The sequence below is a fragment of the Ailuropoda melanoleuca genome, chromosome 1, assembly GCF_002007445.2.
Source record: "Ailuropoda melanoleuca isolate Jingjing chromosome 1, ASM200744v2, whole genome shotgun sequence".
NCBI lineage: Eukaryota > Metazoa > Chordata > Mammalia > Carnivora > Ursidae > Ailuropoda > Ailuropoda melanoleuca.
The window spans coordinates 104,129,522-104,142,823 of NC_048218.1; the positions used below are offsets into that span (position 1 = coordinate 104,129,522).

At 41.9% G+C, this 13,302-nt stretch overlaps 1 protein-coding gene across 2 annotated transcripts in view; it reads right to left on the reverse strand.

Annotated features, from left to right (window-relative positions):
- Positions 1 to 13,302, reverse strand: part of KCNAB1 (potassium voltage-gated channel subfamily A member regulatory beta subunit 1) — a 403,750-nt gene that overhangs the window by 374,609 nt on the left and 15,839 nt on the right. The window contains exon 1 of one of the 2 annotated variants that reach the window (XM_034664054.1): positions 6,856 to 7,390. The exons of the other annotated variant lie outside the window; for it this stretch is intronic. Within the exon in view, the coding sequence (XP_034519945.1) occupies positions 6,856 to 7,097 (242 nt within the window). The 5' untranslated portion in view covers positions 7,098 to 7,390. Of the gene's footprint in view, positions 1 to 6,855; positions 7,391 to 13,302 lie in introns of those variants that run through there. 2 annotated transcript variants of the gene reach the window in all.

Consider the following 13,302-nt stretch of genomic DNA (forward strand, 5'->3'; position numbering starts at 1 on the left):
GAAATGTTCTCTTTGGTTTGCAAATAGCATAACTTTTTTTTTTTTAATTTAAGAAGCAGTTGCTTCGTTCCATGAATCTGGATAAGCCCCGTTATTGTAAAAGAATAGTGAAATCTGCATCATCATTATTGGGGAATTTTTAAAGTGCAAATAATCCCAAACTGATGTTTCTATTAAACTGATGGCCTTTCTTCTGCTGGCCACCTACTTGCTTTTGCTGAATTACTATTTGATGCAGTGCCACCCATTCGTATTAGGGGCTCCATAGTAAAGAGTCCTAGTAACCTCATTGCTGTGTTTACCCTAAGGATATTTTTGAGGATGTTATTAATTATGTAATGAAGAACCACAAGAGAAACTTCTCTCTGGTGCCCAGATTACAAAGAGATGTGCCAACACCGATCACCTGGCCTACCCCTACCTACCTCAAGGACTCCGTGACTGTGGTAAAGAGCTCCACCTCTCTCTTCACAGTTTGGTGCTGCTGGAAAACACAGAGCCAAATCCAGTCCAAGCACATGGCTTGCACATGGCAGGCTCACCAGCCCCCCCAACATGTCCTCTTCCTGCACTTATTCTTCCTTGAACTCATTGCTTCTTTTTTATTTTTATCTTTCTGAATTATATGCGTTTGGGTATGTTAAGTACCTCTGGAAATAAAGAGGTTTAAAAATGAACCAAACAACTCAATAAATAACCTTTGCAACCGAGAGCTTTGTGTTCTAGACCAGGGATCAGCAAACTATGTCCTATGGGCGAAATCTAGCCTGCCACTTATCTCTGTATGGTCCTCAAGTTAAGGCTGGCTTGCACATTTTGTAATGGTTTTGGGGGGTGGGGAGGAAGAAGATTTATGATATGTGAAACTTATATAAAACTCAGCGTCATAGCTCAGTGTCCATAAATAAAGTTTTATTGGAATACAACCACACCCACTCATTCGCTTATCCTCAATGGCTGCTTTCACCCTCCAACAGCACAGTTCACTAGTTAGGACAAAGGTGGATTGCCCATAAGCCTAAAATATTTACTATCTGGCCTTTTACAGGAGAAGTTTGCTGACCCCTGGATTAGACCTTCATTTTACATCTGTTTGGGTTCCTCTTGGCTAATTATAAAATTGCTTCAAAGCTGGGTGTTTGCTGCATCCTTACTCAATCTAGATATTTTTGGTGTTTTGTCCATAAAACTACCTCTCAGTATACTTTAACCTTGACCTAAGCTCAGGCTAACAATTTAGCTCAGATTTCAATGCTGTGTAATAGAGACAATTAACTTTCAGCCTCTTAGAAATGACTAGAGGACACTCTTGGGTAACTATTTTATAGACACTAATAAAACGAATCCACAAAAACCTTCTTTTTTTGCACAAAATTCCAAGCCAACAGAAGGATCTACACAGCAACTTGGCACTTTTTGCACCACGTTCAAACAATTTCCTCCAGTTTCTTTTCAGTTGATACATGTGTTTGCATATTTACTGATTTTTTTCCCTCTCCTGGTCACCCTCAGTTAGAAATAAAACCAAGTCTCCATGGAAACACAACAGAATGCTCTCTCACAGATGATCGAGGGACCCAAGCAGCTGGTATTGGGCTGAAGGCTGCAATGGCATCTGACCAAATTAGGAAGAGAAAACAGCTTACCGGCTCTTCCAGACCTCTCAGAATTCTAAAGCTCAGCATGAAAACCTACACAGATTGTGAATTACTGCAGATTTTTTTAATTCCTTCTTTTCCTTCTAAGAGATATTCTATCTTATCATAAGATATTCTTATATTCTTGTAAGATATTCTATCTTACCATTTGTACGTTTCCACTATAAGGACTTTCATCCCCTGCCCCTAGAATGAATGACAGAGTCTACAGAATAAGCAGGAAGGGAACTTACATTTAGTGAGCACCTACTGTGTGTTAGGCACTTACATGTCACAGACAGCTCAACATCACACAGTTGGTGGACCAAAAGAGATGGGATTTGAATCCTGTTCTGATTAACCTCAAAGCCCATTCTCTCTCCACTACACATGAAATAATACCCTTCAAAAAAAAGAAAATGGAAAAGACAGGTTGAACAAGGTATTTTTACATAGCCATGGTTGGGGGTGGGGGATGGAAATGAAGATAAGGAAGTAAGACTATGAAATTCAACTTCTCACCTAACACCAACTATGTTTATAAGAAGTCACGGTCAACCTAGGAATAAACCTAACCAAACAGGTAAGTGACCTGTACTCTAAAAACTACAGAACACTTATGAAATAAATTGAGGAAGGCACAAAGAAATGGAAAAACATTCCATGCTCATGGTTTGGAAGAATAAATATTGTGAAAATGTCTATGGTACCCAGAGCAATCTATGCATACAATGCAATCTCTATCAAAATACCATCAACATTTTTCACAGAGCGGGAACAAATAATCCCAAAATTTGTATGGAACCAGAAAAGACCCCAAATAGCCAGAGGAATGTTGAAAAAGAAAACCAAAGCTGGGGGCATCACAATGCTGGACTTCGAACTCTATTACAAAGCTGTAATTATCAAGACAGCATGATACTGATAAAACAGACACATAGATCAGTGGAACAGAATAGAGAACTCAGAAGTGGACCCTCAACTCTATGATCAACAAGTCTTTGACAAAGCAGGAAAGAGTATCCAGTGGAAAACGGACAGTATCTTCAACAAAAGGTGTTGGGAAAATTGGACAGCCACATGTAGAAGAATGAAACTGGACCCTTTTCTGACACCACACACAAAGATAAACTCAAAATGAATGAAAGACCTAAATGTGAGACAGGAAGCTATCAGAATCCTTGAGGAGAACACAGGCAGCAACCTCTTCCACCTCGGCCACAACAACTTCTTGCTAGACACGTCTCCAAAGGCAAGGGAAACAAAGACAAAAATCAACTATTGGGACTTCATCAAAATAAAAAGCTTCTGCACAGCAAAGGAAACAGTCAACAGAACTAAAAGTCAACCTATAGAATGAGAGAAGATATTTTCAAATGACAAATCTGATAAAGGGCTAGTACCCAAGATCTATAAAGAACTTATCAAACTCAACACCCAGAAAACAAATAATCTAGTCAAGAAATGGGCAGCAGACATGAACAGACATTTCTCCAAAGACATACAAATGGGCAACAGACACCTGAAAAAATGCTGTACACGACTTGGCATCAGGGAAATAGAAACCAATACCACAATGAGATACCACCGCACACCAGTCTGAATGGCTACAACTAACAAGTGAGGGAACAACAAATGTTGGCAAGGATGTGAAGAAAGGGGAACCCTCCTACACTGTTGGTGGGGATGCAAGCTGGTACAGCCACTCTGGAAAACTGTATGGAGATTCCTCAAGACATGAAAAATAGAGCTACCCTACAACCTAGCAGTTGCACTACTAGGTATTTATCTTAAAGATACAAATGTAATAATCCAAAGGGGCACCTGCACCCCAATGTTTATAGCAGCAATGTCCACAACAGCCAAACTATAGAAATAGCCAAGATATCCATCAACAGATGAATGGGTAAAGAAGATGTGGTTCATATATACAATGGAATATTACTGTCATCAGAAAGGATGACTCCTTACCATTTACATCAACGTGGATGGAACTAGTGGGTATTACGCTAAGTGAAATAAGTCAGTCAGAGAAAGACAATTATCATATGGTTTCACTCATATGTGGAATATAAGAAACAGCACAGAGGATCATACGGAAGAGAGGGAAACTGAATGGGAAGTCATCAGAGAGGGAGACAAACTATGAGAGACCCTTAAGTATAGGAAACAAACTGAGGGTTGCCGGAGGGGAGATGTGTGGGCGGATGGGGTAACTGTGATGGGCATTAAGGAGGGCTCATAATGTGATGGGCACTGGGTGTTATATGCAACTGATGAATTACTGAACTCTACATCTGAAACTAATGTTGGCTAATTGAATTTAATTACAAAAAAAAAAAGAAAAGAAAGATGCTTTCTACACACACACCCCCCCCAAAAAAGAAGTCACAATCAATATGATTTCACTCATATGTGGAATTTAAGAAACAAAACAAACAACAATAAAGAAGAGACAAACCAAGAAACAGACTCTTAGCTATAAAGAACAAACTGATGGTTGCCAGAGGGGAGGGATGGGGGGGTTGGGTGAAATAGGTGATGAGAGTTAAGGAGAGCATTGCTGTGATGAGCACTGGGCGATGTAAGGAATTGCTGAATCACTACTGCACACCTGAAACTAATATAACACTGCATGTTAGCTACATTGTAATTAAAGTAAAAAACTTAAAAAGAAAAAAAAAAGAAGTCATGGTCAAAAAAGCCAAGTTGGGGGGAACAAAGAGAACCTGTATTCTCTTCCCTAAAAATCCCTCCCTCATGTTCAAAGGATGATGTTTTAAATAAGGATGATTAATAAGGGTCTCGGAAGAATAGACAAATAACTATGGAAATCTGGAGAAAGGAGACGTTGCTTCAAGTTGGAAGGAGGGTAAGGGAGGAATGTAATAAAGGAAGACGGGCAGAGCACCACGAGCTCATCATAATTCAAAGCTTCAGCGATTTCCTGGGGCCAATTCTTCATTTAACTGCACTTGTCTCTCCTTAAAGTCTGATCTGGAAACAGCAATCTTCTAAGTCCCACTTCTTTTTTTTTTTTAATGATTTCTTTTTATTATATTATGTTAATTACCATACAGTACATCCCCGGATTCCGATGTAAAGTTCGATGCTTCATTAGTTGCGTTTAACACCCAGTGCACCATGCAATACGTGCCCTCCTTACCACCCATCACCAGTCTATCCCATTCCCCCACCCCCTCCCCTCTGAAGTCTTCAGTTTGTTTCTCATAGTCCACAGTCTCTCATGTTTCATTCCCCCTTCTGATTACCCCCCTTTTCTTTATCCCTTTCTTCCCCTACCGATCATCCTAGTTCCTATGTTCCATAGATGAGAGAAATCATATGATAATTGTCTTTCTCTGCTTGTTCTAAGTCCCACTTCTTACTAGTATGGTCCAGTGCACCTACACTCGCCCAAGAGCCTGCCCCTGTGACAGGACCTATCATCCTCAAGGCCACACAGCCTTGCTCTCCAAGGCATGACGAAGAGTCACCTTGGAACTGAACTCTCAAACCACAGGAGTACGGGATTGGCAGGGCTGCCTCGGGAGCCGTACTGGGATGACTGCTCCCCTCAAGCTGGTGGCCTCCAGGCCTCCAACTCCAACAGGGACACCTTTGCTTTTACCTATTTGAGGAGGGATAACTTCTCTGCTTCAAAACTGTTTGAAGAACACTGTCCTAGAACATATCTTCGTCTGAACCTTGGCACACATCACCAGAGGTCTAATTGATATGCAAAACCAGGACTTTTGAGAGAAAGAGGCATGCCCTCTGAAGGTCTATACAAGGGTTCGTGGTAATACCACCCATCCTGTGGCAAAGATGCGGAGACAGGTGTTTTTTTTTTTAATGAAACAGTTCACCGTCATCTAACCTATATTCAGATGTCACCGCCCTGCCACCACTGAGGGTCAGGGAGAGCACAGAGAAGAGAATGAGAGAATGGAAAGAGGCAGAGGGAGAGGAGGCCCCTTCTCGTGGAAGATAGATTCAGGAAAAGTGGGTGAGGGGCACCCGGTGTACGGAGCCACGAGTTCTCTTGGGAACGTGCTTAGATTCCTCTCAGGCTCCACTTCTGAAGCATGAGGGGGTGGGCGTCCCGTGTTTATCTTCCCCGAAATCCTAGAAGAGTTCCCGCCTCTTCTGTCGGAACCCTTAGCTGCATAGAGTCTGTGTGAAATATGTTGCTTTCCACAGAAAGAAGCCATTTCCTTGCAAATTGCTTCATTAGTCAAATTAGCTGATGAACCAGAGCAGTAGCTATGACACTAACACGACCTTCGGATGAATGAACTCACAGGGGCCCTGGTGTCCACGCAAAAACAATCTCGCGAATAAATAGATAGAATCTTTAAAAAACAAAACAAAACAAAAAAACCGATCTCGCTCTGTGAAGCAAACGTTGGTACTGGAGCTGGGACACCTGTCCTCTACCAATGCTAAATGATTTTTTCTCCCTTGTCACTTGTCCTTCTAGACGGCTTCTGCTCACTTTTGTATTTGTCAAGGAAACACTGGGGCAGGTGCCGCCGGTGGTCTCAGCGAAGCACAGGCATATCTTGCAGAGGTTTGAACAATAATTGCTGTGACCAAGAAGGATAGTTCTCAACTCAGAGCAATTTATAAACATTACACATCCAACCCCACACCAGGGGAAAACTTCTTCCTTTTGTTAATCGTTCACAGAATAAATGATGGTATTGGAAGTTGAGAGAACAACAGGTAATTTATCTCGGGCTGCGAAGGGCTGTCACTTCAAGAATAACTTGCTCAGTTTCGTGAACAGCTTTATTAACCATTAGCACAGACCACATGCATCAGACTTAGAGGAAAACAAGAGCCTTCAAGCCCAGGCAGCATTTTAAAAAATCCTACTCTGAATTTATCAATTCCCTTAGGAAGAATAGAGCCCCCTTTCTTCATTATGATCCGCTAAGTCCCCTACCTATTCCAAGCCAAAGGTATTTCTACCGACAGCACATGGCTAGAAGCTTCCACAGGAGAGCTGGGCTATCTTCCATGGAACTGTCTCAGCAAAGAGAACGTAGACAATATAAAACCCACACAACTAAGGCAGCCCAAGAAGAGGGCTCTCTGAATTCCCTTTTCTAGATAGTGCTGGCTTTGTCATCTCAATCCTTCTTTCTCTAAGAACGACAACCCGGACTTTGGGACAGTGCCCTGGATGAATGAAACTGCAACCAGCCATTACCTGTAAGCCATTCCCGTCTCTGCTCTGGTGGTTTCCTGCAGTGAGATTCCATGGACACGTAAGAACTTCTCCAGAAACTTCCGTTCTGCTGCCCCACTTGGCCTCCCCGGCCAGCAGGCTGCCTGGGGTGGAGGCTTGGTTACTGCTAGGTGCCGTCTACATTTCAGAGCCGATTCACTGGATTTGGGTAGACCCAGCTTGGGGCTGGGGATGTCTGCACAGGCAGGTTTATACAAATGCATGTTTCACAAACCCAAGAAGCAGAGTGAATCTCACAGTACTTAGCTCTGACACTGGCTGTATCTTGCTATGATTAACTCAGGTTATCTGGCTTTGGCGCGTCCCTAAAAGGGATCAGCTCATTTTCCTTCGATGCCCCTTCTTATTTTTCTGGGTGTGAGGAGACTCTTGAGTCCCTGGCAGAGCTGCTGGTTACATGTCTCTGTTGAAGCCTTTGCGGGGGAAAAAAAAAAAAGAAAGAAAAAAGAAAAAAAAAGGGAAAAAAAGACCCTGACAAAGTCCAACCACTTTTCTTGTCCCTGTAAAGTTCCCAAGGTCAGACTTCAGCAACTATGTATTAGCCCTGGGGAAAAAATATGGGCACTCTTTCCCATGTCTTTCTATTTAGGTAAAAGGAAATATTTTGGTGGGATATAAGCCAAATGTTCTGTTCTCATAAGGATCGTAAGGCCTTGCAGATGATTCATAAGTGTGTAATGAGACCTTTCTAAATTATCAAGTATTTCATAATCAAATAATTTATTATACTAGTGACGTGATCCATTTGGGTAGAAGGTCCATTAACCTTGTTCTTTTCAAGATGTTGCTATCAAGTGATAGGAAATATCAATAAGATGGTTGTAAAAAGCGAAGGGCCTACACGAATATGACCAACTGACTATGACAAAGGAGTAAGAGCAATTCAATAGAATTTTCAACAAATGGTACTGGAGGAATTGGACATCTATAAGCAAAAACAAACTAAAACAAATGAACCCTTCACTTAAACTTCATATTTATACAAAAATAAATCAGAATGAATCACAGACTTAAATATAAAACTATAAAACTTCCAGGGTAAATCATAGGAGAAAATCTTCATGGATAAGAACCTAGGGATAAGTGAAGAGTTCCTAGGTCTGACACCAAAAACACAATCTGTAAAAGGCAAAATTAGTAAATTGGATATCATCAACATTCTAAACTTTTTGTCCATGAAGGACCCTGTAAAGAGGATAAAAAACAAATTACAGACTAGGAGGAAATATTTGCAAACCACGTATCCAACAAAGGGCTGTGGAAAAGAGTATGGCAGTTTCTTATAAAAACCAAGCATACCAAACCTTCCATATGATACAGCAATTGTACTCTTGGATATTTCCCCCAGAGGAATGAAATCTAGGTTCATACCATACACAGATGTTCATAACAGGTTTATTCATAATAGCCATAAACTGGAAACAACCCACATTTTCTATAATGGATGAACAGTTACACTGTGGTATATCCACACTATGGAACACTACTAAGCAATAAAAAGGAATGAACTACTGATACAAGCAACAACTTGAATGGATCTCAAGGGAATTATGCTGAGTGGAAAAAAGCTAAATTACACATGTCAAATAGGACTTGCTTGCCCTCCCTTTCCCCCATCACTTCACAGACACTCCTTCCCAGCTTCCTAATTTTTCTGTCAGGCCATCATCCTTTATCTTGTTTTCTAATTGTTTAATATATGTCTTATCTTGCCAACTTTTCAATGGACTTTAAGAGCAAAAAAAAAAAAGTCATCTTACTGTAGGATTCCATTTATATCACATCTCGACTTGACAGAATTATAGAGATGGGTCGCCAATTAGTGGTTGCCCAGGGTTAGAGAAGAGGAAAGAGAGGGAGGTGGTTCTGTCTGTAAAGGGGTAGATGAGGGATTCTTGAGTTGGAATTGTTATGAATCTTGACTATGGTGGTAACCACACCACTCTACATGTGTGATAGAATGGCACAGACTAACACACATACACTCACACACAAATGAGTGTGTGCAAAGCCAGTGAAATCTGAATAAGGTCGGTGGCTTGTATCATCATCAATTTCCTAATTGTGATATTGAACTATAGCTGTGCAAGATCTCATTATTGGGAGTCACTGGGTAAAGGGATTTATCTGTATTGTTCCTTACAACTGCATGTGAATCAATAATTATCTCAAAATAAAAAGTCAAAAAAAAAAAAAAGGCAGAGTCTCCTCACATAAGGGTCCTTCCACTTTGTGATTCCAGCTGCAATTCTCCTCCAACCATGACTCCTGGACATGAATGGTTCATCCAATCCAACAGGCTTCCTAGTCCCACCCATCACCATAGTCTTGCTCATATGACCTCCCCCCTCCCATGTCCTATAAAAGTTCACCTCCTCTAGGAATTCTTCCCCAACCTCCTAGCCCCTGGTATATGATCATTACTTAAAAATTCCTTTGCAATTCACATCTAAAGCACTCACTTGACACTTCTAAACTGTTTCCAAACATTTGCACAAACTTGATGATCTCTGCCATATTTTTGTACCACCTTTACCATTATTTATTTACTATTTGGAATTAATCTACTTTTTCTTTTACCTAAATGAATATATTTAGTGTTATGAGTTGAATGTTTGTGTCTCTCCACTGCCCCCACTAAAATTCATACATGAAATTTAATCTCCAGCGTGATGGTATTTGGAGGTGAGTCCTTCGGGAGATAATTAGATTGTGAGAGTAGAGCCCTCATGAATGGGATTAGTACTTTTTTATTTTATTTTATTTTATTTTATTTTATTTTATTTTATTTATTTGAGAGAGAGAGGGAGGGAGAGCATGCACATGGGAAGGGCAGAGGGAGAGGGAGAAGCAGGTCCCCGCCGAGCAGGCTCAATCCCAGGACCCTGACATCATGACCTGAGCCAAAGGCAGACGCTTAACTGATGAGCTGCGCAGGTGCCCAGGGAATAGTGGCTTTATAGGAAGAGGCCAGAGAATGAGCTAGCTCTCTTTCCACCATGTGAGGACACAGCAAAAGATGGCTGTCTATAAACCAGGAAGAGGGTTCTCACCAAACCTCAACCATGCTGAGATCCTGATCATGGAGTTCCCAACCTCTAGAACTGTGAGAAATAAATGTCTGTTGCTGAAACCACACAGTCTAGAGTAATTTTCTATGGCAGCCCAAACTAAGAAATTTAGTAAGGAAATGTTATATTACTGGAATTATACGAAGAAAAACCTTATTACTTGGAATAGAGTGTAACCTGTAGAAAATAAGTATAATAAAAATGAAGAATATTATTTAATTGCAGCTGGACACTGTTGGTGTCCAAAGGTTCTGAACCTGAGTCCTACTCCTTTTGTTTTTTATGCAGGAAACTAAAAGGTATTGGGTGTTTGAAAAAGTTTAGCACAAATCTGAGACTTTCTTTTTTCCTTTTTTTCCTTGTTCTTTGTTTTTTTAAGGTAATCAGAAGAATTGAAAGGAAACTGAAACAGGCATATACCACCTTTACAATGTGAATCAAAGTTAGTTAATGCCTTATCTGTGCACCCACTAAATCATCTCCTTGTCCACCAGCGGTACTGGTACCTACTTTGGGAAACAGAGACTCATAATGTGTTGTCCCAGAGTTCTAGGTACCTTCTACCAGTGCACATCTAACTCCCCATCTAAACTATAAGCTCTTTAAGGGGGGAGACCGGCCACGTCTGGTACAAGCTTGTAACCTCCATAATAACCAGCACGGTGTTTCATGTATGATCAACATTTCAGAGATATTAATGGTTTGCTTGCTTGCATTTTACTCCCCAAAGCTATCCTTGTCAATCCTTCTATTTTCAACCCAGCATCCAAAGCTGAGTCTCAAGGGAGAAAGGAGAGCTTATAGAGAGAGGGCCAGAAAAGTCAGAAAAAGGACCAAGCAACAGGAGCGAGTCAAGGAGAAACAGGCATTCCCAAGTAAAGTTGTACCTCATGTTTCACCACGTAACAAGCCACTCGTTACATCTGATTTTGTGAGCCTCGGAGGTTCCCACCAAGGAAGAAGCAGAGGTGAACTGGAAAAGCAGTCATGGAAAATGAGACATGAGCCCTTTCCAACACATCCCTCTCTTTTTCTGCCCTCTGAATATGGAGCCAGGCCCAGGAGAGGAGAGAGGGATGAGCAAGCCAAGGTTGGTCTGAAACTGAAGGCTCTTCATTAAGTTCTAAAAGCTGATCCCTGTCATAAAAAGTCCCACTTTGAAGGTGGGAAGTAGAAACTACATATATATATATTTTTTAAGATTTTTTTATTTTTAAATAATCTCTACACCTATCAAGGGGTTCGAACTTATAACCCCAAGATCAAGAGTCACATGCTCTACTGACATAGCTAGCCAGGTGCCCCAAGTAGAAACTATATTTATAAGCAAACTCTTGGCCCCTTTGGCTGTCAGTGCAAATCAAGACTGGTTTTCAACTAAATACACAAGATTCTAAGAAATGCCTCTGTGCAGCAGAGAGGGGCAGTAATGTCCGCTTTGCTCTCTTTCTGTGTCTCAGGAATGATTGTCATATACTGTTCAGAATCTTTAAGTATTAAAGATACCGTGGGAAAAAGTGTGGGAAAAAGTGACAAGGCCATCTGAGGAGAGAGGTGCTTCTGATCACATTCTGCTGATGGGGTGCTGAGACTCAGAAGTCACAAATAGAAGCTCACATAGCCCTGGATGGTGAGCGGACCTTACCCACACCTGCTCAGCATTCATACAGAATTGTGTGACCTTGGGCAGGCCTTGACCTCCCTGTCCCCTTAGTTTTCTATTGGCTCGGACTTAAGTTACCTCTAAGATTCTTCTAGGTCTGGTGTTCTGTTTTAAAAACTACTTGGGCTAGACATTCTGCAGAGGTGAGGACCCTTCCTGTGTTGACTGGAGAGGCTTGGATTCAATGGATTATTAGCTAGTCCTCTGAGATGCCAGGCCCAGGAGATTGCTGCTATTATTCTTGGAATAGACCAATCACATTTATAGTCTACTTTAAAATTTTTCTTGGCTAAAGAGATGACCTGTTAAACACTCCATCTTGGATTTATGGGCACATCACAGTCATCTAAAGGTTGTCTTGGCCTACAATTGAAAACTGAGGCCAGAGCTGGTAGGTGTGGGAGAACAAGACAGTGTTTCCATGGCTGAGGTGAAGGAGTGCTGGCTCTGCCCAAATGAGTTGGGACAAGGGACGCGAGACCACAGATCAGAGCCTGTATTTCTATTCCAATTATTTATGGGAACTTGGCTCTTACTCTTGCTCAGGCGTCTGCTCCCTAGTGCTCTGCACAATGCTGTGACACGTAAGCAGTCACCTGACTGAGACGTCTGTCTTGTCCTACTGGGAGTCAACAGAGGAGCTTCTCCTCCTGTCATCGCCATCTTCTCTCCATGTTCGCAGAAGCACCTGGGAGTCTAGGTGTGTGTAGTGAGACCACAGTTAAAAATATGTGTCATATCAACACAGCACAATGAAGAAAACATCATCCTGCCCTTGAGGAGCTCCCAGGAGCAGGAGGAACAACACCGGTAAAGCTTACAAAGCAGTGCACTATGCATGGAGGGAGGCAAGGAGAAGACACCGAAACCCAGTCTTGGGTGGAGGGGGGAAGAAACACCAGCAGTGAGGGAAAGGTGGGACGGTGGAGGGAGTTCTTCCAGAAGTTTGCAATCAAGCAAGAAGCCTAATCTTCAGTGTCTCTCTGTTCATCATTCATTCACCCTTTCCTAGGACCAATCCCCCTCACCTCCTTCTAGGCCAAAATTCTCCTAGGAATAGAAGACAACAGCTCCAGTGGGATGGGGGAGGGAGCACGTGTGACGGTGTGTGCGATTATAACAGGGGACAAATGGAAGCCCCATCAAGCCAGCCTCAGCTCTGAAGGCACTGCCTCGCCTCAGTCCCAGCCTTGTTTACCTCTTTTCCTTAGCCCTGATGCTTGTATATTATGTACTTTTGCATTATAACATCAAAAATCCCTCCTCAATATACAAACATATTTCTAATATATACAGAGGCATTCACATTATAGCCTTGCTTTAGAAAAATGAAGCATACTTATGGGTGGCCAGATCCACAGGTCTCTTCCTTGACCTGTGAAGGGCTTGTGGGCAGGACTGGCCCTTGGATTTCACTGGAATCCTGTGTTTATCCGACACTGACCACAAAGAAAGCATCTTTGAGTAGAGTTTTGGCATTTGCAGCAAAATCTCCCCTCATCACTTTGGGTGTGACTATCTTGTTCCTTCCACAAAAGGTCCCAAAAGATGCCAAAATGTGGCCTGTGGTCTGAGTCTAATACAAAGGAAATGGCAAATGGGACCCCGAAGTACAAAAGCATGTTCTTTGGCCAGAAATATATTCAAAGATGGCTGTTGGGGGCACAGGGTATC